A 24,732-nucleotide genomic window follows, 5' to 3' on the forward strand; every position below is an offset into this window, starting at 1 on the left:
ACATCTCTTTTCTCTAATTCTTCCCTTGCCGATCTTAGTCATATTTTCTTTTCCAATCTTTAGATTTTAATTGCTACATCATTGCTACATCACTAGTCGGCCTCAACTCTTGAGACAGTCTATGAAGAGATGCATATCGTATCCCCGTATCTACAATGTTAGTCGGCAAATAATCATTTTTCCACCCTCGCTGTAAAGACGCGGAAGTCTAACTTACTTTGGATCATGTTCTGATGATCATATGCTGCTAATTGTTTGATTTTATAAATGATTTTCTCTCAAAATCTTATCATTTTGTAGTAAATTGTGTAGCTAGATTCTTTTGGATCCGAAGAGAGTCACATAAAATCACCCCAAATCGGTGGAGTATAAGACTAACGTTAACAACCCCCAAATGAAAATATGCTTTTGACATAGGTGTAAACATAATGTACCGAAAAATAAAGTTTTTATGGCCCGTTTAGAAAAGAAAAATCCAAAAACCATATCGAACAAATTAAAATTTAAGGAACAACATTACACATTGGGCTTAAATATAAAAGCCACATAAAATAAATTAAAATTTTAGAGATCCAAAATTTATGCATTAAGTCAAAGTTCATGAACCATTTGTGCTATTATCACTTGCACTTAATCTAATATGATTATTCATTGTGGGAATAGGAAGAGCTATCTAAACTACCCTTCCAACGCCAAAACCTGACGCAAAGCCATTTGATCCTCACCTTAGAGACTTCATCGAGGTGCGAAATTAATTCTTGATCCGTCCTTGACCAAAAAAATAAATTCTCGATCCGCCCCAAAAAAAAAAAAAGAATAAAAGAAACTGTAAGAATAGCTGGTAGTGACTAGTGAGTGCATATGCTGTCTCCTTAAAACAACAATTGCTTCAATGAGCTAAGTCACACAAGAGACCACGGCCATGGTTGCGAACAAATGTTGGACTGAAATTACAAGCAGCAAAATGGCTTGAACTAAAAAGAAGAAGCCAGAAAAGAAGCCGAATTGAAGATTAGAAGGGAGAAAGAAATGTACCTTCCACTTCCATTCATAATCATAAGTCAACTTCTCATGAAGTTATCTGAGTCATACAAGCAATTCTGTTGCTGCACTCAATAAAGTTATCGGAGTCCTCACAAGTTTTTGGTGAAAGTCAATACATTTTCTAACAAACGCTGCCCACACAAAATATAATTAACAGTTGCATGGGGGGATAAAAAGTCCAGTCAACATCAGCAAAGCTCATTAACCCTTCGCCGCATCAGATAAAATTTTAATGTTAAGTTCTTAATATCAGTCTGCTCGATTCAACTGTGCATCACCAAAGAAGATTCACAGTCAATACCTTGCAAGTTTAAAATCAATGAAAAAAGATCAATCAACAATCGCATAACAAAAGCATTTATAAAATAAACAACTGCAAATCTTAAGAAAACCCAACGTAAGGCATCCTTAAACAGCACACCCCAAACCTCCAAAACAATATGGTCAAGCTGTTAAAAAACTTGAGCAGATTCCTATTAATGACCATGCAACAGAACAACTGACGAGGGTAATACTTTTCCGAGCATTATCTTCTCAAACATTTATCGAGGATCCATACAAAGACGAGTAGGCAGTCAGAGCCAGCATAAGATTCAAGTGCCAACACGAAGCCAAAATATCATATGAACAACCTCCCACTACACTTAAAACCAAAAAGAAAAAAAACCTTCCACTATACAAACTCAAATCATAAATAAAAAAAAGCACATAGTAATGACTTCTGAGAAGAACTCTTGATTTGGTACCACTACCAACACCTTTTACTGAGATAAGCAAAAATTCTTAACACCCACGAGGCACTAGAGGATACCCGAGTCCCACAGTTAACTTCACAGTCCATAAAAGGGCAAAGAAGTCAGCAGCCATATGCTAGAGCTTATACTCAGGCTTTACAATCCACTTAAAGGAGCAATCATCTCCCTTTCACTATTTAAGGTTAATGCAATGTTTGAACTGGCAAATAAACTCTCACTACCCTGACAAACGTTAAAATTGCAGAATCATCTAGATGACCAACTTACATTCACAAAGAAGATTCGCCATGAAGTTTCATTCGACAGAATAAAGTATATCGGGGGAAAAAGGAAGTGGCATTTTTTATCATTGAGAATTCTTAAGCCTTAGACAAATTCACTCAGCAAACAGAAACAAGTGAACAATCATTCTACCTAAGTATACTATTAAAGATATCTGTCCTAGAGCATATCAATACAGATTCAATCAACTAACCTGAAAGGGGGAAAAGGAAAGATCTCTCTCACTTAACAGGTGTCGAGGAGATCGATATTCTCACATTGTTCAAATAATGGCAGTCACTTCTCACCAGAATTTTAGTCAATTAAAATCATAGTTGTGCATTGGTAGTATACAGTCTGCCATATATCCTATATCTCCTAGAGGGGCTTTCTTTAAGCAACTATACAAGCTAATAAGCTCAAGCCATTGGCCACTATTGATGACTATGGAGTTGGAGTTAGTTTGGATGCCCTACAGGTTGGAATGATCCAGTAACACCCAACCCCAACCAGCTGACAGAATAATCAAAGTACTGACTTTCTTGTATTTGGCTCAAAACATTTCAAACATATGGCAAGCATCTTCTGTCCAATGGTTTTGACTATTCATTTACCGTATTAAACTATGAAGAGTTATAGATGGCTGCCATAATATCAGTCGATTAATCCAGAACAGTTCATTCCTAGGTTCTCAGCTGCATCAAAGCTCTCAGACCTCCACACCCCCCCCCCCCCCCCTTCGTTCCCTCACATTTGGTGGTTTGCTTTCCCTTCATGGTACACATATCTAAGAAGAAAAATTCATGTGAGAATAATTTTCTACATCAAAGATGGGCAAGGATGGGCATGGAGAAGAAAAAACATTGGAAGATGAAGAAGAATATTCAACCAAGAGTTGGGCATAATATATAGACATACTCGCCAACTGATCTTTATTGCCAGTGAGTGACAACATTTACCAAAGAAGCAAAGCTGATTCACAAGCATGGTGATAACATAATGACCATCCCTACATTATTGGTGAACTAAGTCAATATAGAGTTTTCTTATCGTGTCTGACATTAATCTCTCCGCAGTTAAGTGGCCAGTCAAAAATCTCTATTTTTTATCACTTTGGTCCTCACAAAACACAGACAGTTATAGGATCAGAAGAACAACTAATAATTTTCCAAATCTTTACAGTAAAACATTGTTTGGTAGAAAGCCATGTACCTCTCTTGAAGAAGTGCTTTGCATGGGAGCAAGCAATGCCATTTGTCATATTCTATAAAAAGGTGACGTAGTGACTCTCCTGCATCCCTCCAATTTCCTAACATTCAGGTCACCTACCGGCCAGAATCTAGTATCACCTAACGCATGGAACCAAAAGCCTAAATATCGTAGTAACTCTCTACTCGCTGGCTTATGGCAACAAGTCCCGTGTCTATCCAGCAAGACATTGGATTGCATCATACTGGCCTTTTGAAATGTAATCTTCACATTGTCATTTTTCTTCATGAATTTCCTGTCGCTTGCCTTTTGAAACGTAATCTTTGCAATAAATGTACTTTTGGCTAGTGTATGTTCAAAATCTTCTGTTTAATAGATGGTTAGTACTGAAGATTGATTCGAATTTTTCCTACTGGCTCAATTCCGGCGTAGTCAAGCTTGAGCTCGAGTTCTACAAGAAAATAAAGCAGCTCAAGCTGCTATATCAGGGAATGGCTGAGCATCTTTTCAGCTAAAAAATTCAAGCGCCCAAAAGAAACTACACAGTAAAAAAAAACCAGTACTTGTCCAAATGTTGGTTGCAATTTTACAGGATAAACCCGAAACGCTATTGCTTGAATTGAAAAGGTACAACCTTTTTTTTTTCCCAACCAAGCACATCGCTATCAAATCCTAGGTAGCAAAATCCAAACTTGGGGAAGCTTATGATCCAATCCACACAATCATCATACCGCGACAAGAACAATTCACAAGCACCTCAAACCATTCACCCAGCAGATGAAAAAGAACGAGACGGAAAAGAAAGCCCGAAAAGTCATGCAAAAAGAGAATTGAAGCCACAAGATAGCGATCATTTGATACATACCCTTGGCCATCGAGATCCCCCGGCTTGCCGTATGCGCCGTCGTCGGGCGCGGCAGTCTGCCACACGCTCTGCCACGCCTGCGACGGCGGAGGAGGCTGCACGTAGACTCCTCCGGCGGGGTCGAGGGCGGGGCGCCCGATCATCATCCCCGGCGCGGCGGGCTGCCCCATCGGAGGGTAGTAGTAGGGGACCCCGCTCGCCGGCGACCCAACCATGGCGGCGCCGAGGCCGGCGGCCTCGTCCTTGAGCTCGTCGCGGGGGACGATGTCGACGAGGAAGTCGAAGATGTCGGTGCGGGTGATGGCGGCGGCGATGTCGTTCTTCTGGAGGGTGCGGCGCTTGTTCTCCTCGGCGTGGAGCCAGGAGCGGATGGTGAGCTCGAGGATGAAGAGCTCGCAGGCCTTGGCGAAGAGGATGGGGGCCTCGGCGGAGATCATGCGCACGTCCTCGTCGGCCTTCATTATCTTCTTGATCCGGGCCAGAGGGAGCTGGTGGTTCTTGAAGTCGTTCGCTTGCTCGATCTCTTGCCTCTGGTACGACCAGAACACCTGCAGCTGCTGCTGCTGCTGCCGCAGCAGCTGGTGGAACGGCGCCACGGCCGCGGCTCCGGCGGCCGATTGCGGCGGAGGATGGGCCGGGTAGGGGTTGGGCTGGGGTTGCTGCTGGGCGTCGTCCATCGATGGTGGCGGTGGTGGAGGTCGGGAGATCGGGAGGTTTTTTGTTTTTTTTTTTTTTCTGGAAAAGAAAAATTATTTTTTTGAGAGATTTTATTTTGATCGTGAAGACGGAGGGGGAGAGATGGAGGATAAGGAACGAATCCTGCGGTGGTGGCTGATTCTCCTACTGGGACCTGGGGCCCACTTTGTTCTTTTATAATTTATTTAAGCTCGGTTTGCTTCGCGAAAAGCATTTTCTGAAAAAAAAATTTCTATCATTTGGTTCGATTAGGAAAATAAGTCAATGAAAAATATTTTCCTACCAACCTTAAACTCAGAAAAATGATTTTCTCTTTAAAAGAATCGAAAAACGTTTTTCAAAGTATGACTAAGTATCGGGTCTTAAATCCGAAATCCTACATTTGAGCACAGAAATTCCAACGTTAGGTCCCGAGCACCGGCATTAAAGACCGGGTCTCCGACGACCGGGCCCGAACCCCTGGTGCCCGTACCCATTGCTCCAACACCCGAACTCGGATATATAAGGGTAGTGCTCTCGACTCTCAGACCCAGTCCACAAAGGTCGTGCCTGGGTTCTCGTCGTTTAGGTTCGGGTCATTGGTTAATGAAACGTTTGTTCTTATAAAAAAAATACTAATTTAAAGAAATCAAATTTTTAATTTTTAAAAAATCGAATATTATTATTTTTAATTTCTTATTTTCTTATCTGTTTTTATTTTTTTATTTCTTTTCTTCTTTTTTTTCTTTCGTTTTCTTTTCTCTTTTTCTTCAGCTGGTCACGGTAACTGCAGGCGAGATCACAATGAGGCTCGAGCTCTCCCAAGAACGGCGAACTCAAGCCTTGCTAGATCAAGCGAGCTTGCGGCCTCTAGTGACGAGGCTGGAGCTCACTAGCCTTAGGCAAGGCTGGAGCTCACTTGTGGTCGGTCGCCAAGGAAGAAGAAAAAAGAAAAAAAAAATTAAAAAATATGAATTTCTTTTGATAATTTTTCAGAAATGGTATGTTTTCCGTAAAATAAACACACGCTTAATTTTCCCCTGTTCTCCATTTCTTTTTCTTTGAATATTTTTAACAAGTAGTTTGAAAAAAAAAAAGAACAAAACAAAACAAAATGGTTATGAGTTTCGTTTGCATGATTTTCTAAATCATCATTTTAGAGCTGTTTCACATTTTGGCAGGTCATCTAAAAGGTAGGTCGAGTAAAATTTAGGTCGGGTCGAAAATGGTTCGACCCAAATTAATGTATTTATATGCAATATAAATTTAGTGATCCATACCGGATCCGACCCAACTCGTACCCAACCTGATCTATTTACTAAAATGCTTCAATAGTTAATCCAACCTATGAAAATCCATATCCACCTAGTTAGCTTAATTTAAGCTCTTCTTGTGTATATGTGATTTGGATATAATCATTATTTCGACAATAAGATGCTAAAGCATTGGCTTTCAACATTGTGTAGACTTTCAATTTTTGTATTAATCCACAATGAATAATAAGATAAAGTTAGTAATTAGTAGTGAATTTATAAAATTACAGCAACTAATAACGTGGAGGAATTGAAAGTTTAATTAATTGAAATGTAAGATATTGAAGAAGATAATTTATGCTGACCATGAATTGCAATGACAAGGACTAATATTATAATATTACATAAAGATAACAATACCAAAGGCAACAAAGGAAAGATATACTCCAATAATTAACATACGAAATTTATAAGATTAATAAAAATAAAAAACAATGGGAAAAAAAAAAAGCTGTCTTGATATTTTCAATAAGTAAAGTCGGGCCCATATTGCAGGCCTACTAAAACTTTTCTAAACTTGGAACAGTCCCGAGTAGTCCATTCTTTTCTCGTAGTGAGTGAAAAGGAAATCACAAAGGTAGTTTGGGTTTGGCTAAACCGTAAACTCATTTAACAAACATATTTTTCGGGGTTTTGCCATTCTAAACCCATTTATAAATAATTTACTGAATATAACTAACTCATATAATAACTCGGCTCATCAAATATGGATTTTATGACCCATTTTGATAAATCTACTTTGGATCGAATTCGATCATTTTAACAAAAGAATGAATTGGAATTATTTAATAAATTCTCCGTATTTTTTCAATTACAATGCAAAACCGACATTTTTTTTTACCTACACTTCAATACAGATCTTATACAACTAGCTCTAACGTTTATTTACATACCATTCAACACTACATACAAATCACTAATTTCAGTGTCACGGTTCTGTTATGTGGAGAGTCGACAGAGCATTGATGGTACAGAAGCTGACATTGATAGAAATGTCTATACCATATCATGTCTGTTCATAAAATTTGATGATTTCAATATTACAATCTCTACCTTCACACCTATGCAAAGCGGAAATTGATAATTTTGAGAGTAAGCAGGAAAAACCGGTAATTTTCAGACTCTGGAATCTGTTGGGCGACTTCGAAGGTTCGAATCCCGCTTCCAAGGCTTTCATTGCTGAAGAACATTGACTAATATTTCAATAGTGTGGTCGATTGTTCAACTTCAAACACCAAAACCCAAAGCAAATGGAAAGAAATGATGATGAAGCTAAGTCCAAAGCTTCGGTTTTTTATCGCTGCTTTATCCCATAACAGAGGACCATACTGCGAATTTCTCGAAAGTTTCGGGACGAGTCCGGTGTGCAATTGCACTCGTCGAAAGATAACCTTTCTCCGGAAGATAATTCTCGCAGCTTGGCGGCAACATACATTAACACTGAGAGATGGTATTTTGCATGGTGAAGGTCTGTTTGCCAACCCCTTTGACTTGGTCGAGCAAAACAAAAGCACTGAGGTCATACATAAATACACAGTAGAAGCCTGTGCAAGTTTCAGAGGTTTTTGTTTCCTCTTTCACATGGATGCGTAACCTGCTTTGTCTTTGGCTACCTGAGAAATCCATTCAAGGTGTTGACAGATGACCAAATTAACATTGGCTTTCATCGTCTCATCACCGAGTGTCCTCAGTTGCTACAACCAAGCGCTAGGCAATTTTTCACCAGTGTGAAGCAAAGCCGCGCAACCAATGCCGCAACTCAGACCTGGTTCACCTGACCTTGCTAAATGCGGTGAGTAACAATTTTGAAAAAGTGCTCTTAGAAAATGATTTAAGTTGCAGATGGGAGATCATAGAGCAATCCAGATTGCATCCTCAAAGGGTTCTGCAATTTTTCATGAAATCTCGCAAGTGCTCAACCGATTCTCCAATTCTGGATGAACTTCCGAAGGTGGATATGAAGACATGAAGCATTAGTCTACCATTTCACATCATTCCCACTTAGAGAACAACTTCAGAGAAGCAGTTGTTGCCGTCCTATATTCCATGGCAAGTTAAAGTAGATAATCATCTAGCATGGAAAACCATTTTAGAAAAACGAACCTATTTAATCTTTCTTTCCAAACCATTCTGATATACAGATTCCCCAAGCATAGATATACCTAATTTTCTTATATAGACTGTTCTATCGAATATTTCAACATCCCCGAGAGTTCTATCTAATTGTGGATAGAGGACCTTGTAGTGAGTGATGAACGCATATCAACAATGGCTGACTCATCCGCACCCAACTTGATGGCCTCTTTGCTTGCTCTGATGAACCGAGAAATGGCGCCATTCACATACCCACTGGCCTCCTTTACGCTCATCTTCTTGCCTATCTCATCTGGGAAGCTGCTCAAGAAGTGGTCCCCATTAAGAACAGCCGCCAACTGCACAACTTCACTCTGAAACTCAGATAGCCTGCCGTTTTCCTTTGCTTCCGAACTCCTCAAAGGCGTCACATCAGGCAATGTCTCTGCACAGAAGTCCAGAAATACCAGATGACATCAGAACCGACATATAATAATTGAGCAGCATGTTAAATACTTGCTAATTGTAATCAGTGATCACTTAATTCTCCATTACCTGGGCAGTCAGTTCTGGGGGAGGTCAATTCTCCTACAACCTCTTCAAATGTGCCAGCCCATGCATCTCTGTGAGTCAAGAAGTTGGAGGTGAGGTTGAAAATTTTCTTTATCGTTGCAGGAATTGAAGAATGCTCGAACTCTGAATTTGGAGCCGGTCCCTTTGGACCACTTATCACTGCATTATTACCAATCCAAATAGGAAAAGATCAATACGTGCCTGAGGCACATATAGTTCCTCAAAATATCAGAGCCATTTGTTACCAAATAGCAACCAAACCGCAAGCATCAGCACCCAACTATAGAGTATCTTTTTACTGTCAAAAGCATATTATCAAAGTTAGCCTCAAATCGGTAACACCCTTCTCAAAATAATTATCATTAAACTCCATTCTAAGGATGACTAATTCAACAATGCCATAGAATATTTCACTCGATCAAAGAATATGTGATCCCTGCAGTCGTGGCTAATTGGCAAAAACTCATTAACTAATTGAATAAGCAGGCAATAAAATGATTATGTTTGAAAAAATATTCCTTGTGTCAAATAGTTGGAGCTTCAACAGCACCACAAAAAGGCTAATGTAGTGCACTTACCCGTTCCTTTTTTGATCCAAGGAGACACCATGACCGTGGGCACCCGTACTCCGAGGCGGTCGAACTTGAAGAAATATGGAGCGGGGCCGGTGTTCCCATCCGGATTAGGCACATTGATATATGGAGTCTTGACATGGTCATAGAATCCACCATGCTCATCATAGGTGATGATCAAGAGTGTCTCATTCCACTGAGGGCTTCCTCTTAGTGTCTCGTAGACTTTCTTGATAAGCTTTTGGCCATTGGCCACATCATGAGAAGGGTGATCATCATTAGCCGGCATACCCTTGAGATCGAAGTACCGAGGCTCGATGACGGTCAGGCTAGGCAACTTCCCATTTCTAGCATCTTTCTTGAACTTCAGATCATACTGATGAAACTTGAAGATATACTTCAATTTCCTTAAGTTCCTATAGAACAGCGTGTTGGGTATATTTTGGTAATAAATCCCAAAGTTCATGCCATTCTCGTGGAGAGAATCAAAGATGGTCTTTTGAGGAAACCCTTTGGCAAGTAGTTTCTTCACATTGCTGGTGGAGCCATGAGAAGTGGCGGAGTAGACAAAGAGCCTGTTGGGCTGGGTTGGGCCAGGAATCGACGAGAACCACCGATCGAACACCGCAAATTCGCTCACCAGAGAGGCATAAACAGGCACAGACTCAGGCCTGAACCCCTTCATCACAGTTTCCGAGAGGTTCTGCGACATGGTCAGGGCTTGCTCCACAAAGCCTGTCATGGTGGGAATTGTGCCGGACCCAAACACCTGTTGCTGCACGGCTTCGAACGAGTGGCCCGGATCGGGATCGACGAACTCGGCGTCGTCCGTGAAGCAGATCCTTTCCGGGTCAGTTTTGTTGGTCGAGACCGGATTGCACTCGTGCCCGGTGACGCCATTGATATTAGGATTGATGGTTCTTTTCATCCATCCGAGCATGTGATCGAAGGACCTGTTCTCCAGCACCAGTACCACGATCGTCTTGATGGGTTGTCCTTGTTGCGCCAGGGAGAGACGTGAAAGAGCGAGACACAGGAGCAGAATTGAGGGAAACAGAGGAAGCAGCGTCGTCTTCTTAGGATTTCTCATAGCTGCTACGCTAGGAAAAGTGAAAGACATACCAGAGTGAAAAATGATACCGAAAGAAGATGATTTTGGCAAATGGGTTTGTCCAGATTTATGCAAGATTGGCTTTTCTGATTAGCTTTTTAAAGGGCCTTGTAGGGCAATGAACTGATAGTGGAGCTTTATTTTGAGTGTGGGAGTAATAAAGTTGGTGGAGAATCTTGGCTGAATCACAATAAAGCTGCTTTCATTCCATCTGGCTTTGGCTTTGGGGTGTGATGTGACATGTTCATTCCTGATTTCACTCTCGGAGAAGAGGCGGCAACTGTATTTGTTTATGGTGCAGACACCAGACAGTGCGGAAGAGGAGAAACTTCTGGTCCTTCTCTGCTCATGACATGGTTCCTTTTTGTGGGACAACTGAAAAATCTGTAGCTTTTTCGTGTGCGGTAGCGTGTGCGGTCACACGAACTGAATACGGTCAACACTCGCGTGTTTTTCGACGATTCGGTTTCGGTTCGGGTGATGGTGGCATCATCTTTTGGCTCTCAAAAGATCAGGGTCCGATCTTTTTGGTTTCATTGGTATTTCTTCTTCCCTCGTGTGTTCTAGGGTCATTTGCAGGTTCTGTGCGATCAAATGGAGCGATGATAACGTGGTTATAGCATAACATAATCTGTTCTTTCTTTTGGCCCCAAATTATTTGTTGTTTTGATCGTGCTCTGTCTAAACTTCGTTCACAATACATCGTACGGGTTTTCGGATGCTAAGGCTACATCCGATCGGATTATATTAGAACATTTCTCTTTTTCTTAGATGAAGGAAATATATCCAAACCGTTTTGCATCTCTTTACGTCACAATCTAATCATTCATGACAACAATGCTACTCTCCACTGACATCGTACTCCATCGCTCTCTCCCCGTGCGAGTCAGGGGTTGTCAATTGCCGAAAATCAGATAAAAATAATAATTCACTGTCAATTTCCCACGAAAAATGGCGCTTTTGACTATCTCAACCCGTGTGGTCTGAGGCGGTAGTTATCACAAGATAAAAGAACAGCTAAAGAAAACAGGAAATGCAGAGATTTGATTCGGAAACTGAAAGCATCAGAAGAAGGTTAAACCTGGCATGGAGTCCCCCCTGAATCCTGGCCGGAGCAGCGTTATCGAATTCACCGTCGGTTGACTGGGCAGAGATGGGATATTTATTACATAATAGACAGACCCAAGCGTGGGGGGTCTCCTCCTGAACCTGAACGGTGGTGATTCGCCGGCATTAATGAGCATTTGTTTTCGTATATAGCAACAGTGTCAGGGACAGAATTCAACCTTCCATCTTATTATGGTTCATCTTTAGTAGTCACCCGAATGGAAATGCGTGTGGCCGGTATGGATCTCGACATTATTGCCAGTTTCCTAGCAAAACTACTATAGTTATAGATGCCCCAACATTTTAAACGGACTCCATATTTGTCAGATCCGAGTAGGTATAATGATGTTGATGACAAGAACACACTCGATTTTTTAGAGGGGAATTCCGTGTCGGTCTCTGAACCCTATTTCAAGGTAAGAAGGTCGTAGGAGACAGCTTCTGTCTCTGTCCTCTGCAGACGAATGGTGTGAACGGGAAAGCCCCTATGAAAAGCGCCTACGCTAGAGTGGGAAAAGGAGAAAAACGAAAGAGAAAAGAGAAGCCGAAAACCACACAAAAAGAGAGTGACGGTACCAATATTTACGCACTTAAAAATCGGGGCCGAGCAATTTGTGGGGGTCCGCGCACCCGACAACGTGAAACCAGAACGAGCCAATTCCTCAACTGTCCAGGCCACACCACCGGCAGGGCCGGGTGGGGCGGGATGGGATGGGGTCAAGGTTGGGATGTTTAGATGTAGATGGCGAGTTTTAACCTATGTAAAAGTGGGGGGGAAAAGTTGGAATGCCAACGAGTTCATATCCTTTCTTCTTTATTTGCGTCACTTATATTCGACGAACCACGAGAACTAATGACCGTGCAAGGCGGTGCCCGGCTCTGTAAACCCATCTCGCGATGACCATGTGTCTTGATCTGTGGATATAAACAAAGGCAAAAAAAGAAAGACTAGACACAGAAGATAGACAAAGCAGTGTTTAGTAACCAATGTTGCCAAAATTCTTGCAGAGTATAGTCAAAGTGATTGCAAACAATGCAAAGATTGGTTATATAGTCCCGTAGCAGTTACCCACCACATCACATACAATACTGCCTAAACCCAAGAAACAAAAAAATCAATTAATATTCGTTTTTCGAACCAACAAGTCTCGATTTTATTTCGAGTGACACAAAACATCGACCAGCCAAAAATATTCCTGTAGTTCAGGAACCGCAACACCTGGGAAAACAAATGTGTCATAGCACAACCTTACAGCGGCAGCAAGTGCCAAGAACTTTTCTTCCCCTTCTGCGTCCAGTCCCCGGAGTATATATGATTAAGAGCAGTATACCGCCAAGCATTAATGTTAGGATTTCGTCTTTCGTTTGTCACTTCAGCAGGTTCCTTGCAATTGGTAATCGATATGGAAATTTAGTTACCAGCTCTTTTCAAGTATGCCAACACTCCCAACCCAGCAACAAGAGCAGCCCCGGCTGCAACAGCACTGTATGCAGAAGCCCAAGCATCTGCTTGGGCGTAAGCCATGTCACCACCAGTCGCTCCTCTACTTCCCTTGGCTGTTCCGGAATAATCTAGATGCAATCTTAAACCCTACAAGAAGTCAGAAAAAACGATCAAACTTTATGCAGCGCCAATTTTATTGATCATATGATCAAATTGCAATAAGTGTTCCACCAAAAGATGCCAGGAATTAATGGCCGATCAATGATTGAGAGAGACAGACAGACAGACAGAGGATTGCCATTAATGAGTGAAGACAGTTCGCAGTGAGTTCTTGTGCTCCAGAATAAATGGTTGATCTATAATTTTTTAGAGTAAAAGAGGAACTGATATACAAAGCAGCTGACCTTCCAACCAGCTGACCTTGCATGGTCAACTGCAGCCGTGAGATCACCGTCTGATGCAAGGACGACCTTATCATGGTCTTCATCTTCATACTGCCAATGGGCAATGAATTAGTAAAAAAAGACACAGAAATTATGGGCAGAGATGACATGGAAATCCACAAAATTGTGACACTGGACATACCAGAATCTGAGGGAGATTATTTCTGTTGATGTCATCACCTACTCTTTGGACAATTGATGTTATAACATCTGTCATGCTTTGAGTATCTGGTATCAAACAACAACATGAAACAAAGGGAAAAGTCAATTGAACACGGCACTATGCCTTAATGTTGGGAGAAAAGTTCCGCATCAGAACGTTCATCACTGATGAAATTAGTAAATCCTGGAAGAATGCATCCTCTTGAATCTCTCAATTGTATAAAGACTCCCAAAAGTTGGTTCTCACAATTTCATAAAAGTCTGCAATAGCAACTAGTGGTATCTGAACTTAAGAGCATTACTTAAAACAACCATGAAAAGCATTTCTGTTAAAACGACATAAATATGCTGTACTAAATTTTTTAGTGAAGAAAAAAATCAGGCAGCACAATGTCATCAGGGATTCTCCCATTGCAGACCAGGATTATCACTTCAAAATAATTCATAATGGTTAAAATTTCAGGGAGAGTACTTTGTCTAAACCAATAGGACGCACCATCATATGGCTTGATGGCAAACACAGCACATTAGGGAAAAAGAACGACAAAATTGCAGTAATTTCCTATGAAAGCTAAGTTCATAAGCAAAAAAGAAGTATTTACCACAAGAAAATCTATGCATCCGCCCCTTCTTATCTTCAATCTTAAAGGCAAATGAATTTGGTTGGCTTGATGAATAGGATAATGATCTCCCAGCATCTCCTCCATCTGAAGTTAACTTCATGGAACCTTCACTGAGATGTCGCTTGGTGGGGTAAGTAAACAATAGTTGCAAAAGCAGGCCATAGAAATTCCTCCATGAAAAAGAATCTCGTCAAAAAAATTGGGCATATCATATTACCTTCTGGTTTCTTCATCATCATCTGTTGGACTAGTAGCCATAGCAGTATCCCAAAACCTCTGCATCATTGAGCTTGCAGCCTCATTATTGATTCCAGTAGAGCTTCCAACCTAGTCAAGAAGACAAAAGCTTTAAAACTTGAAAGACTAGTACGTAGTAAACAGAACGTGGAATAAGCCTCATGAAAGATCTTAGTAAGAGAAAAAGGACACATCAAAGAGAAGGGGCCATCTTCTCAAGATTCTTCAGTCTGATTCCAACACAAAACAAATGACCAATGAAATGCCCCAACACTGTACATGATGCTTAGTTAGAATCAGGGAGTACAAATTCTAATCCATGAAGTTCTATAGAATAGCAACCCACGGAAAGAGAATCCTAAAGCCAAGAAGTTGCAGTAGATAAAAGCAATATGGCATACTGCAATCTGATTACCAAGTGCACTGCAAACCCCTTGCAATATCAAGAAGTATACTAAAGCCATAAAAAACATGAAATCTCGAGCTGTTCTACTTCTCAATGAAAGTTAAAAGTATTACAAACAAACTTGACAACCTATAAAAAGGTACTTGCTTTTCGAAAATCATAACGGAAGAAAGAGTCATTATGCATCTATCCCACGCAAGGCTTGATGCAAAAGGCAAGAAGTGAACACCCTAGCTAGAAATTCAACTCACAGTGGCAACAGCAGCATGAGTTATGTGAATGACATCCACCACGGCGACAATTTTTCCATCTGTTCCAATCAATCATTTAATTAGAAATTATGAAGTATCCACCTAAACCAACAAGCAACTGCTGACTCCTAATTCAATGTCACTCACCTCTATCTACCACTGGAAGGTGTAAAAATTTTCCGTCGTGCATGGTGTGTAAAGCATCAACAATAGGAGTGTCAACCGTTGCGCATTCTGGATTTGGAGTCATGACCTGCAATCAAAAAGGTATTATAATAACAGCAATTAAGCACATATGAGTCCCAACACATATCAATTTGAGCTCTTCTCTGTAAATGATTAAATTATTACATTTTTCCAAGCTACATCATAGAGAAAAGGTCTCAAACAGATACAAACTTAATTAGTCAAATCGTTTGAGAATGCACTCTCCCATCTCAACAAAACAAATACCTTCTCCACAGGAGTTGAATCTGGAGGAAGACTTTGAGCTATTACTCGCATCAATATATCTTTTGAACTGAAAGAAACACAAAATTTATTCCCATAAGAATCGTCACTGCGTTGGAAATGTTACGCAATAACTCTTCATTCGAACTGAAGCATGAGTCTGTAAAAGTCACTTCCTTTCTATTTCTTGGAAAAGAAAGAGTTTAAACCAAAACCAACTCACGTTAGAATTCCCCTTGGTTTATTTTCTACGGTCACAACTGCTGAGTTTAATCGGGATTCAAGCATCTTTTTTGCTGCTTCTAAGACTGTATCTGTTGGTGAAACTGTTACCAATCTGAAAAATGCCAACATCTATTAGAAGAAGCTTAAGCTTTCAATACATAATAGTCCGATAAATGAAGATAATATTCAATCAAAAAAGCAAAAGGAGATATTACCTACTTTGAATTCTCAGATATGATTGTGGACAGGGAGGGTCTAAACATTCGTTCTCTGAGTGTCTCAATGAATGTATTGGGGCCTGTGTCGTACACAATATAATCAGACAAAGCATGTAGGGAAAAAACAAAGATATCAGAAATAATATTCAGCACTAACCAGAGATGGATGTCCCCCAATTTTTTTCAACACCTTCTACGGCTGCAGCAATTGCTTTTCCCTTTTCAGCAGCTCTCTCCAAACGAGCAATAGCATCATATAAGCATTTGGCTATATCAAGTAAAGCAATGACCTCCCCATTCTCCACAACAGGCAAATGTCTAAACTTTCCTGCAGCCAGAAGTATCAGGACCATAGCCTGATTTCAACATATAAAGCAATAATAAAACTAAAGTAGACAGCATTTGTTCCTTTGATTGTCGTTAACCTTGCACCATCTTCTGAAGTGCCTCAACAGCTAGGGTGTCGGAGAGAACGAATGTCGGGTTCCTAGTCATTACTTTAGAAACAGGTGTTTCCTGAAGATTCAACTCCCGTGCTATGACTCTTGTTGTTATATCCTTCAGCAGACAAAGGCAAATAAAAGCAATATTGGTCTTAAATCAGGAACAGCGTTAAGCACAAGAATGAAGTTACTAGTTACAAACATCAAACCTTGTCTGTAAGAATACCACAGAGCAGTGCATTGGAATCAGTTAGCAGCAAAGCATCAACTCTGCGAGCTGCCATCCTGCGGCAAGCCTCATAAAGGCTTGTACTTTCGGGTACTGTTAGGGCCTTTGACAGCCTCAGTCTCTTCACAGTGCGCTCTCCGGTTAATCCCCTGGAACCAAGCAAGCTCAAATACAGTTCTAGGAAATTAAAATTTGGTTTTAGCCTCAAAATCTGTAGATATGGAGAAGAAAATTTTCCTCATGTAGTTCTCGCTATAGCCACATTAAAATGGTGCAGATGCAGGCACAAAGGCACTTGTGAACACGCTCAGATGAAAATTCATGACCAGAGAACGAGAGAGTCCTCACGTGCGCCTGATCCTATCCCACCCCCCAAAAGAAAAAACAGAAAACAAAAAGAAATCCCTTGCTCTGATATCCATACGAGAAAAACATATTATGCATCCTCTGAACAAACAGAACAGCTCTTATCAACATTTGTTATTTTCGCATGCACATGTTAACGTGTAAAAACGAAAGGCCAGGAAAGACATATATCTAATGATTCGGAGAAAATAGGCAAAAGTAAGAATAATAGCAATAACAACGCCCCTTGAATTAAAGGACCTTCCGCATGAATTGATTACGCAAAAACCACAAGTTACCAAAAAGATACATCATTTAGGAGCAAACTTCAATGCCGAGAGACCTCCACACCCGGAAAAGCCTTCTCCTTGCCTTTTCAGTTCAGCCGCAGAGATACATTAATGGTTAATGGCTCTTTGGTGTTTTAAGTGGAAACAGAAAAAAGTGATCCTGCATATAGGATCGTCCAAAATTCAAGGAGAAGGTGGTGCTGCGCTTTCCTTTTCTTATAGGAAATAGAAACTTTCCGAACAAGCTGGAAAATCGACAAAAGGGTGGCATAAACCAGCGCGGAAGTTTCCGACCGGGAGGAGCGTAGCTTGAGTATTTCTATAACGCAATTACTGAAGGTAGATATCCCCAACTTACAAAACATGGACCGAAACAGACAAAATCACCAATTTCACTCTGTCAACCATCGGCTCCGAGGAAAATCGGGCAGCAACAGAACCGCGAGGACGACGAAATGTCTTAGGAGTCCGGATTTTCAGACCAATGATTTTCCAATGTGAATTCGCAGTATTATCAATCGGTATGCCGGCGCGTACACGAGAACACGAGAAAAAGTAAACCGCAGAAAGGAAGAATCGTAGGAAAGGATGATTGAAAGGTACATGGAACGAGACGACGAAAGAGATTTCCGAGAGGCGTCGAATCCTCCTCCTCCTCCATTTTCGGAAGCTTTCTTCTTCCCATGCGACAGGCTCGACAGCGATACGCTTCTCCTCGACGAACCGCTTTGACTCGCCATCTTCACCGACTATCAACACACACCACCAATCCCACCTCCTCCTCCCTGTCCTCCAAGAAAATTCCTGCAACAAAGGCATGGTCAACCACCACAAAACAACAAAATCGCAGAAACCAAGGCCTTCGCGCGGAAGCGACTCCAACCCGACAATTCTGCCCCAACCTCGACCGACGAAATTCAAATCGAATGAAAAGAAGAACAAGAAAGCGGGGAACAACACGCACCGACAAGACGACGCCGGTTCCTCCGGCGACAGAAACCGATTGAACCGAAGACCGAAATCTCAATCCCGATCGACTATGATGAATACGAGCGAGGCATGAAGCTCGATCGCCCGGAAAAGGAAAAGAGAAAAAAAACGACGGTACCGCCCCCGCCTCCTGCTCGCGAGGACGAGGGAAGAGGGAAAACTCCGGTTTCCCCGGAGAGGAGGAGGCCGCCGGAATCCGGCGAGGAGCGGAGGATTTGCCCGGAAAAAGTTTTCTGGCCGGGGAATCCCGATCGGAACTTTCTCGATTCCCCCGGGAGAATGGAGCGACCGGGGAGATGGACCGGGGCGACCTAAAGAAGGGAAGGGAAGGGAAGGGAACGGAGCGCGCATGCGCAGGGTGGGGGTGGGGGGACAGTGAAAATTTCGATTCTATTGGAAGCGGGCCAATGAGGGGCGGACACGTCGCCGGTTCTTCTTACCTGGTCGAAGGTCCTCCAACGAGAATGGGGGAATTTCGCTGGCCAGAGGAAAAAATATAAAAAATATAAAAAAAAAACACGCGAACAAACGGTACGGGGGAAATTCCGAGCTTCGACCTTCGAGGATTGTGAGGTCCGTAAACGCGCTTCGAATTTCGATCGAACCAGGTTGATTTCTTTTTTTTTACGGGATAAACAAATTTTCAAACTCCCCTCTTTGTTCTTTTCTTTTCTTGCTCTGTTTTTTTGGTCGAAAAGTTTTTTGACCGTGTATTTTTTTTCTATAAGGAAGGAAATAGATGGAGGGAATAGGTGCATTTTCCCCCCTTCTTATTTGTCCGAATGAATTTGATCTTTATAAAGGTTGTTTTCGCATGACGTGATGACGTAGAAATTTGGGATAAGTTCGCCGGAAGTCTTAAAACTTGTCACGAAAAGTGTAATTAAGCCCTAAAACCTAGTGCAATCGAGTTTTAAAAATTTCAAAAAGTGCAATAAACGGAATGACTTGATTGGATCAATTTGACAAGTTTAAGAACCCGATTGCACTTTTTAAAAGTTTTAGGACTCGATTGCACTTTTGTGATAAGTTTTGGGACTTAATTGCATTTTTTGAAAGTTTTAAGACTCAATTTGCACTTTCGTGATAAGTTTTAGAACTTCCAATTCACTTTATTTTTAATATTAAAAGACGAGTGTACAAAGAATCGTTGTATAGCTTAGAACTTGCACTGATTGAGGGTTTAGATCGACTTCACGAGAGTACGGGGTACCTTCCACTTTTAAATCCATAAATACGCCTCTTGCCTTCAACTTCTTTTAGAAGAAAATAAAAATTAGGGGCTTGTCCTGATAAGGGTTGGCAGTCGACGCTAGAAAGTGTAATGCGTCATGCGCATGACTTGCCAATTTTCACGTCGCCATTGAATTAGAAATTTGGATACGTCAAGTGACTTGATGATGGTCATCCCAATTTCAATTATTCTTTCCTTCGTAACAAGACCAACCCGATGCCATTTTCACTGGATGCTGGACCCCGCCGCAATGCGTGGATCTAGTTAAAACACCTGTTTCAAAAAAAAAAAGAATTATAAAAAAATGCTGAACAATTTTCAAAAGTGCTAAAACATCTGTGAAATTACATGATAATAGTAACGAAAAATCCTTTTTTGCATTAGAATTCCGATTAACCTATTTAGTTAATAAAGAATTGATGAATAGAAACACATTACCATAAATGGTTGACATTTTGCTAAAATTTCCTCATTAGGAAGGACTATTAGTATCTAGGCCTAATACCCGAAAAAATCTCAAACTTTAATTTTTGTCCCAATTCTACATTTTGTTTCATAAAAAACCTTTCAACTTTAGGTTATGTCCTAATTTTACCCTAAAATTTTTTTTGGTCTTATAAAAAATCATCAACTTTAGGTCCAGTCCCAATTTCTATCCTAAATTTTTTTTGTCTCATAAGAAACCATCAACTTTAAGTCGAGTACCAATTTTACCCTAAATTTTTTTTATCTCATATAAAAATTCCAACTTTAGGTTCAATTTCAATTTTACTTTAATTTTTTTTGTCTTATAAAAGGTCACCAACTTTTACTTAAGTCTCAAATCTGCTCTCCATTAACTTTCCGTCAAAATCGCCCTTAGTGAATTTGCGCTCGTCGATCTCTCGTGCTTGGGAATGTTCCATCTCTCGCGGTAGGAGAGCGCTCAAGATGCTTGAACAGCTCATGCTTGAGAGTTTTCCATCTATTAGTTGTCAACGAGAAATTTTGGATGAAGAGTTAACGGGGGCGGATTTGTGGCTCAAGTAAAATTTGTGGTTTTTCATGAAACTGTAAAATTTTTAGAGTAAAATTGGGACAAGACCTAAAGTTAGGGGTTTTTCATAGGAAAAAAAACTTCAGGGTAAAATTAGGACATGTCTTAAAGCTGAGGGTTTTTTATGGGATAAAAAAAATTATGGTAGAATTGGGAATGAACCTAAAGTTTGAGGTTTTTTACAAGACAAAAGGTAAAATTGGGACAAAAGTTAAAGTTTGAGGTTTTTTAAGGTATTAGGCCTTAATATCTAACACAAAAGAGATGTTGTTGTACTCAAGTCTCGCAAGTGCGCTTGGCAATAACTATTGTAGAATTTTATTGAAAGGATCGATAGTAAAATATATCTATATGGAAAATTTGCAGAAATATCTATACACCGAGACAACTTTCCCTATAATTACAAGACATAAATGCGAAAAAATAAAGTCTAAAAATGCATTACCCTTTCATATAGGAATTTGAATCTTCAATAAACTATCCCTTCTTTTTATGTTATGTCTTTTATTGTTTTGTTTGAACTATTTAGGCGAACATAGTACGTACTTCCATTTTTAACAAAAAAAGAAGAAAGAAAAGAGAGAGACACGTGAATTCGAAAAGTCATGGTGTGGCATTTGTACATCACAAAACTCATAGTGCGGGTCACATACAATGAAAACCGTCATTTAAAACTAGAAGTGGTGAAATTCACACTTGAGTTCCTAGAAGATTGAATGTGTATGTTGCACATGTTTTACATTGATGAGCTCTAAAATTCGGAAAAAAGAAAGTGATGAATAAGTCTCCGTATGTTGTGCGGAAAATGAATAATTTCGAAAACATTTTCCAAAAAATGATCGCTCGTATTGCTTGAAGTAATTAGCCATCGAAAAATGCTTTCCCTATCGATAATAATTTCTACTTAAATATTTTCGCGAACGATGAAAATATTTTTCGTTCATTCATTTTTTGAAAAATGTTTTCCAAAATCATCGGAAAAAAACATGATCATTCTCCGACCTCCATGTCCATTGGGCCGACAGTCTGAGCCCAACACAAATGTTTCACAAACGGCCCATGGGCCGTTGCCAAGCCATGCCGGGCCGCGAACAAGCCCCCCCGATCGTGGGGGGTGCGCGTGCCACCCTAGGAAATCGGGACCGTCGAAGATGCAAGAGCAACACGTTCGTTCCGGTTACCCAGCAGTTGTCCCCCTCCCGACGAGCCACCGCATCCCTCCATGCACTTCAAAAATTCAAAACGAGTCGCCTTCCACTTCGCTCTCCGTCTCTTCTCCTTCCCTCTCCAAGACCGCGAAGAAGTCAGGAGGCGCAGGGGACGTAAAGCATTTACAGAGCTTTTCAGCGATGGGGGATTGGGGACCGGTAATCATAGCGGTGGTGCTGTTCGTGCTGCTCAGCCCGGGGCTGCTGTTCCAGATCCCGGGGCGCCACCGGGTGGTCGAGTTCGGCAACATGCAGACCAGCGGCGCCTCCGTCGTCGTCCACGCCGTCATCTTCTTCGGCCTCGTCACCGTCTTCCTCGTCGTCATCGGCGTCCACATCTACACCGGATAATCGCTAGGTTATAGTGAAAGTGCGTTGCCTTGCGATCTGACGGGCTCTGCTCTTGTTATTTTGGACAGGCGGGTATCGGTGTTTGGTTTGCGGTTGGCGTTTCCCTTTCTCATTCTCTCTGTCAGTGTCTGTACAATTTAGTACTTGGCGGGTTCATTGTATCATTGTTAGTGCTATTGGTTTTGCCATTTCTTACCGGCCTGAACAGTGTCCTTTTTCTGTGATCGACAGAGAGAGAGAGCTCTCATCATTAACAAGTTTGTTTCTTTTAACATATGCATGTGCTGTTTATGGCAACTTAATTGTCTGCAGATCGTAAGAAGGCTCTGAAGAAGACTACGTATCGCATGACCCCTCTTGTGTTGGCTTTAGATATGTGGATGCTGATCTACTTTGTCAGGGCATCAATACACTACTCTGAAGGAGTCGAGAAAGCCCACACACGTCACGGTGATGCATAACTGTTGTAGACCCGTTATTAACCTTTTCACGCTCTCTCAGTTCTCCACTCTCTTTCTTTCATGTCAGTTCATGACAAAGCAACTTGACCCATCGTGCTAAACCTAGAGCATTTTCACCGTGCTAAACTTAAGCTGTATGCTGCCAACTTGGTTTACAAACGCGACGAGGACTTATGTTTCACAACGGAACGATGTTACTTGTCCTGCTAAGAAAAAGCATGCCATGTGAGTATTATCATATAGAATGAAATCTTCTAGGGCAACAAGTTTCGAATGCGACGTTAGGTCATTTAGGGAGGGATGTTGAGCAAAGCCCTGCTACTTGCTTTGCTAACAATGGCATGACTGCAAGTAGAGAATCCAAAAAAGCCATTTCCTTCGCACCCCTCCGAATATTGCTGCGCAAGCGAAAGCTCCGTGAAGAAGTACGTCGATATCAATTGAATTGACCCATCTGAAAAAGACGAGGAGCGGCCCAACAGGACAGAAGTCGCATTCTTTCTCCCCTGGTCTCCATGCCTCGATCGTTGTACTGTTGTTTCCGTGCCCTCTCCGAGGCGAAATCGTCGGAAACAAAAAAAAAGAGAGAAGATAAGTATAAAAGCAATGTCCTTCTTTTATCACATGACAGGAATAGGCCAATCAAGGAAAAGATAAAAGTATAGATAGAACTCTTAGAAGATGACGCGAAAATGACAGGATCTTACAAATTAAGTCAATATGAAAATACTAGAGAAATAAATAAGGAACGATAAGGGACACCAGAGATTTATGTTGTTCGGTCAGAATGTCGGTACTTACATTCACGGGGAGAGTCAGCAATAAATAATCCATTATATTGAAGAATCAGAGTTACAAATCGTTCAAACGCTCAAGTGTTTTCTACGTTTAGATTTAAGTCAAAATTCAAAATGTCTACGAATAAATAACTCAATTGGACGAAATAAACTTGAAGTACAAATCACCGCGTGTTGAAACCCAAAGCAAAATGCTCACGTATGGCTCGTAACAAGAACGTGCATCTGACGTTCTTTTCTTTTCTTCTTCGCGCGGCTCGTCTTCGGCACTGTGCGGCTTCATGCGGCTCTCGGATTGTGCGGCGGCTTAAATCCAAGAAAAGAACTCTTCTTTTCTTTTGGACGGGTTTCACAGGAAGCAAGACCTAGCCCCTTCATTTTCTTTCCTTCTATTACCCCTGGGCCCACAAGCTTTTCTCTGCAGCTTCAAGGAGTCAAAGGATTAACTCCTTTTGCTGACCGCCCAACTTCAGGACAAAGATGTCCACTGTACGTGTCACAAGAAGGATTTCTTTTGTGGGCAATTTTGAATATTTTCTCCAACAGAAAATATATATCTTCACGGCCGAATATGAAAACTTACTTAAGTCACGTTCCGTATGCAATTCAAACTCGAGTCATAATCTAACAATTCTTTACCTTAACTCAATGTTTGTAATCAAGTCATAGTACTCATCATCTATGTTGTTCTCTCAACGCCCCGACAAACGTTCATTCTCCACAGACACTAATTGTGCTCAAGCAAAGCTTGAGCTTCGCCAAAGGAACACGCTTAGTCATCATGTCCGCAGGGTTATTTGATATCGCAATCTTTTTAACAACAACCATACCCTTCGCTAAGACATCTCGAATGAAGTGGTACTTGATGTTGAAATGTTTCGTTCGTTCATAATAAATCGGATTATATATCAAATATATTGCACTTTAGTTGTCACAGTGTATATCAACACTTTTATGATCTAACCCAAAGTCCGAGAGAAAACCTTTTAACCATATCGCCTCCTTCGCTATAAAGGTCAGTGCCATGTACTCTGCCTCAATCGAAGACAAGGCAACGTGATTCTGTAAGGATGCCTTTCAACTAACTGCACCACCTGCTAGCGTAAATACGTACCCTGCTAAAGACCTGCATTCATCCAAGTCACCGGCATGATCCGAATCCACATAACCAGTGGTCTAACTGCCATTACTGTCCTTTCGGTACACAATTTCAACGTCTGCTGTCCCCTTTAAATATCTGAGGATCCATTTCACAACTTCCCAATGAGCTTTATCAGGACTCTTCATATAGCGACTAACAACGTTCACTGCTTGTGAAATATCAGGCCTAG

At 41.1% G+C, this 24,732-nt stretch overlaps 4 protein-coding genes across 6 annotated transcripts; 1 reads left to right on the forward strand and 3 right to left on the reverse strand.

Moving 5' to 3' along the window:
• Window positions 1-1,019: 1,019 nt before the first annotated feature.
• Window positions 1,020-4,854, reverse strand: LOC115661382 (nuclear transcription factor Y subunit C-1). 3 transcript variants are annotated; one of them, XM_056314773.1, is made up of 2 exons: window positions 4,135-4,853; window positions 1,020-1,311 (listed from the first exon to the last, which is right to left on the reverse strand). In XM_056314773.1, exons 1-2 carry the CDS (start codon window positions 4,809-4,811, stop codon window positions 1,308-1,310), a joined length of 681 nt encoding a protein of 226 aa, XP_056170748.1. In that variant the 5' UTR covers window positions 4,812-4,853; the 3' UTR covers window positions 1,020-1,307. The 3 variants fall into 3 exon arrangements, with proteins under 3 accessions (XP_056170748.1, XP_030439534.2, XP_056170747.1); XM_030583674.2 differs by having other exon boundaries at window positions 1,020-1,345; XM_056314772.1 differs by lacking the exon at window positions 1,020-1,311 and adding an exon at window positions 1,552-2,847 and having other exon boundaries at window positions 4,135-4,854.
• A 2,416-nt stretch (window positions 4,855-7,270) lies between these two features.
• On the reverse strand, window positions 7,271-11,219 carry LOC115693268 (non-specific phospholipase C6). The gene is made up of 3 exons (XM_030620254.2): window positions 9,347-11,219; window positions 8,751-8,927; window positions 7,271-8,640 (listed from the first exon to the last, which is right to left on the reverse strand). Exons 1-3 carry the CDS (start codon window positions 10,458-10,460, stop codon window positions 8,342-8,344), a joined length of 1,590 nt encoding a protein of 529 aa, XP_030476114.1. The 5' UTR covers window positions 10,461-11,219; the 3' UTR covers window positions 7,271-8,341.
• Window positions 11,220-12,534: 1,315 nt separating this feature from the next.
• On the reverse strand, window positions 12,535-18,648 carry LOC115693260 (CBS domain-containing protein CBSCBSPB5-like). The gene is made up of 15 exons (XM_030620245.2): window positions 18,289-18,648; window positions 17,928-18,128; window positions 16,670-16,838; window positions 16,443-16,575; window positions 16,175-16,345; window positions 16,019-16,097; window positions 15,798-15,911; window positions 15,578-15,644; window positions 15,272-15,377; window positions 15,125-15,183; window positions 14,448-14,557; window positions 14,210-14,340; window positions 13,588-13,673; window positions 13,407-13,496; window positions 12,535-13,149 (listed from the first exon to the last, which is right to left on the reverse strand). The coding sequence occupies exons 2-15, from the start codon at window positions 18,062-18,064 to the stop codon at window positions 12,970-12,972; spliced, it is 1,632 nt and encodes a 543-aa protein (XP_030476105.1). The 5' UTR covers window positions 18,065-18,128; window positions 18,289-18,648; the 3' UTR covers window positions 12,535-12,969.
• A 3,165-nt stretch (window positions 18,649-21,813) lies between these two features.
• LOC115662098 (uncharacterized) lies at window positions 21,814-22,322 on the forward strand. The gene has a single exon (XM_030584283.2). It carries the CDS (start codon window positions 21,934-21,936, stop codon window positions 22,141-22,143), a length of 210 nt encoding a protein of 69 aa, XP_030440143.1. The 5' UTR covers window positions 21,814-21,933; the 3' UTR covers window positions 22,144-22,322.
• Window positions 22,323-24,732: the final 2,410 nt, after the last annotated feature.

The sequence above is a fragment of the Syzygium oleosum genome, unplaced genomic scaffold (genome assembly GCF_021117445.2).
Source record: "Syzygium oleosum isolate NSW1041296 unplaced genomic scaffold, Sole_v2.1 Sole_v2.09, whole genome shotgun sequence".
In the NCBI taxonomy this organism is placed as follows: Eukaryota; Viridiplantae; Streptophyta; class Magnoliopsida; order Myrtales; family Myrtaceae; genus Syzygium; species Syzygium oleosum.

Excerpts from the sequence above, each read along its gene's own strand:
- LOC115693268 (XM_030620254.2), bottom strand. The coding sequence starts at position 10,460 with ATGTCTTTCACTTTTCCTAGCGTAGCAGCTATGAGAAATCCTAAGAAG. Across the intron at positions 8,928-9,346 it reads TTGGATCAAAAAAGGAACGG|TGATAAGTGGTCCAAAGGGA; the intron begins GTAAGTGCACTA and ends GTAATAATGCAG. Across the intron at positions 8,641-8,750 it reads CCCCAGAACTGACTGCCCAG|AGACATTGCCTGATGTGACG; the intron begins GTAATGGAGAAT and ends ACTTCTGTGCAG.
- LOC115662098 (XM_030584283.2), top strand. The coding sequence starts at position 21,934 with ATGGGGGATTGGGGACCGGTAATCATAGCGGTGGTGCTGTTCGTGCTG.
- LOC115693260 (XM_030620245.2), bottom strand. The coding sequence starts at position 18,064 with ATGGCGAGTCAAAGCGGTTCGTCGAGGAGAAGCGTATCGCTGTCGAGC. Across the intron at positions 15,378-15,577 it reads ATTCAACTCCTGTGGAGAAG|GTCATGACTCCAAATCCAGA; the intron begins GTATTTGTTTTG and ends TTTTGATTGCAG. Across the intron at positions 15,184-15,271 it reads CCTTCCAGTGGTAGATAGAG|ATGGAAAAATTGTCGCCGTG; the intron begins GTGAGTGACATT and ends TGATTGGAACAG.
- LOC115661382 (XM_056314772.1), bottom strand. The coding sequence starts at position 4,811 with ATGGACGACGCCCAGCAGCAACCCCAGCCCAACCCCTACCCGGCCCAT. Across the intron at positions 2,848-4,134 it reads GGGGATCTCGATGGCCAAGG|ATATGTGTACCATGAAGGGA; the intron begins GTATGTATCAAA and ends TTTTCTTCTTAG.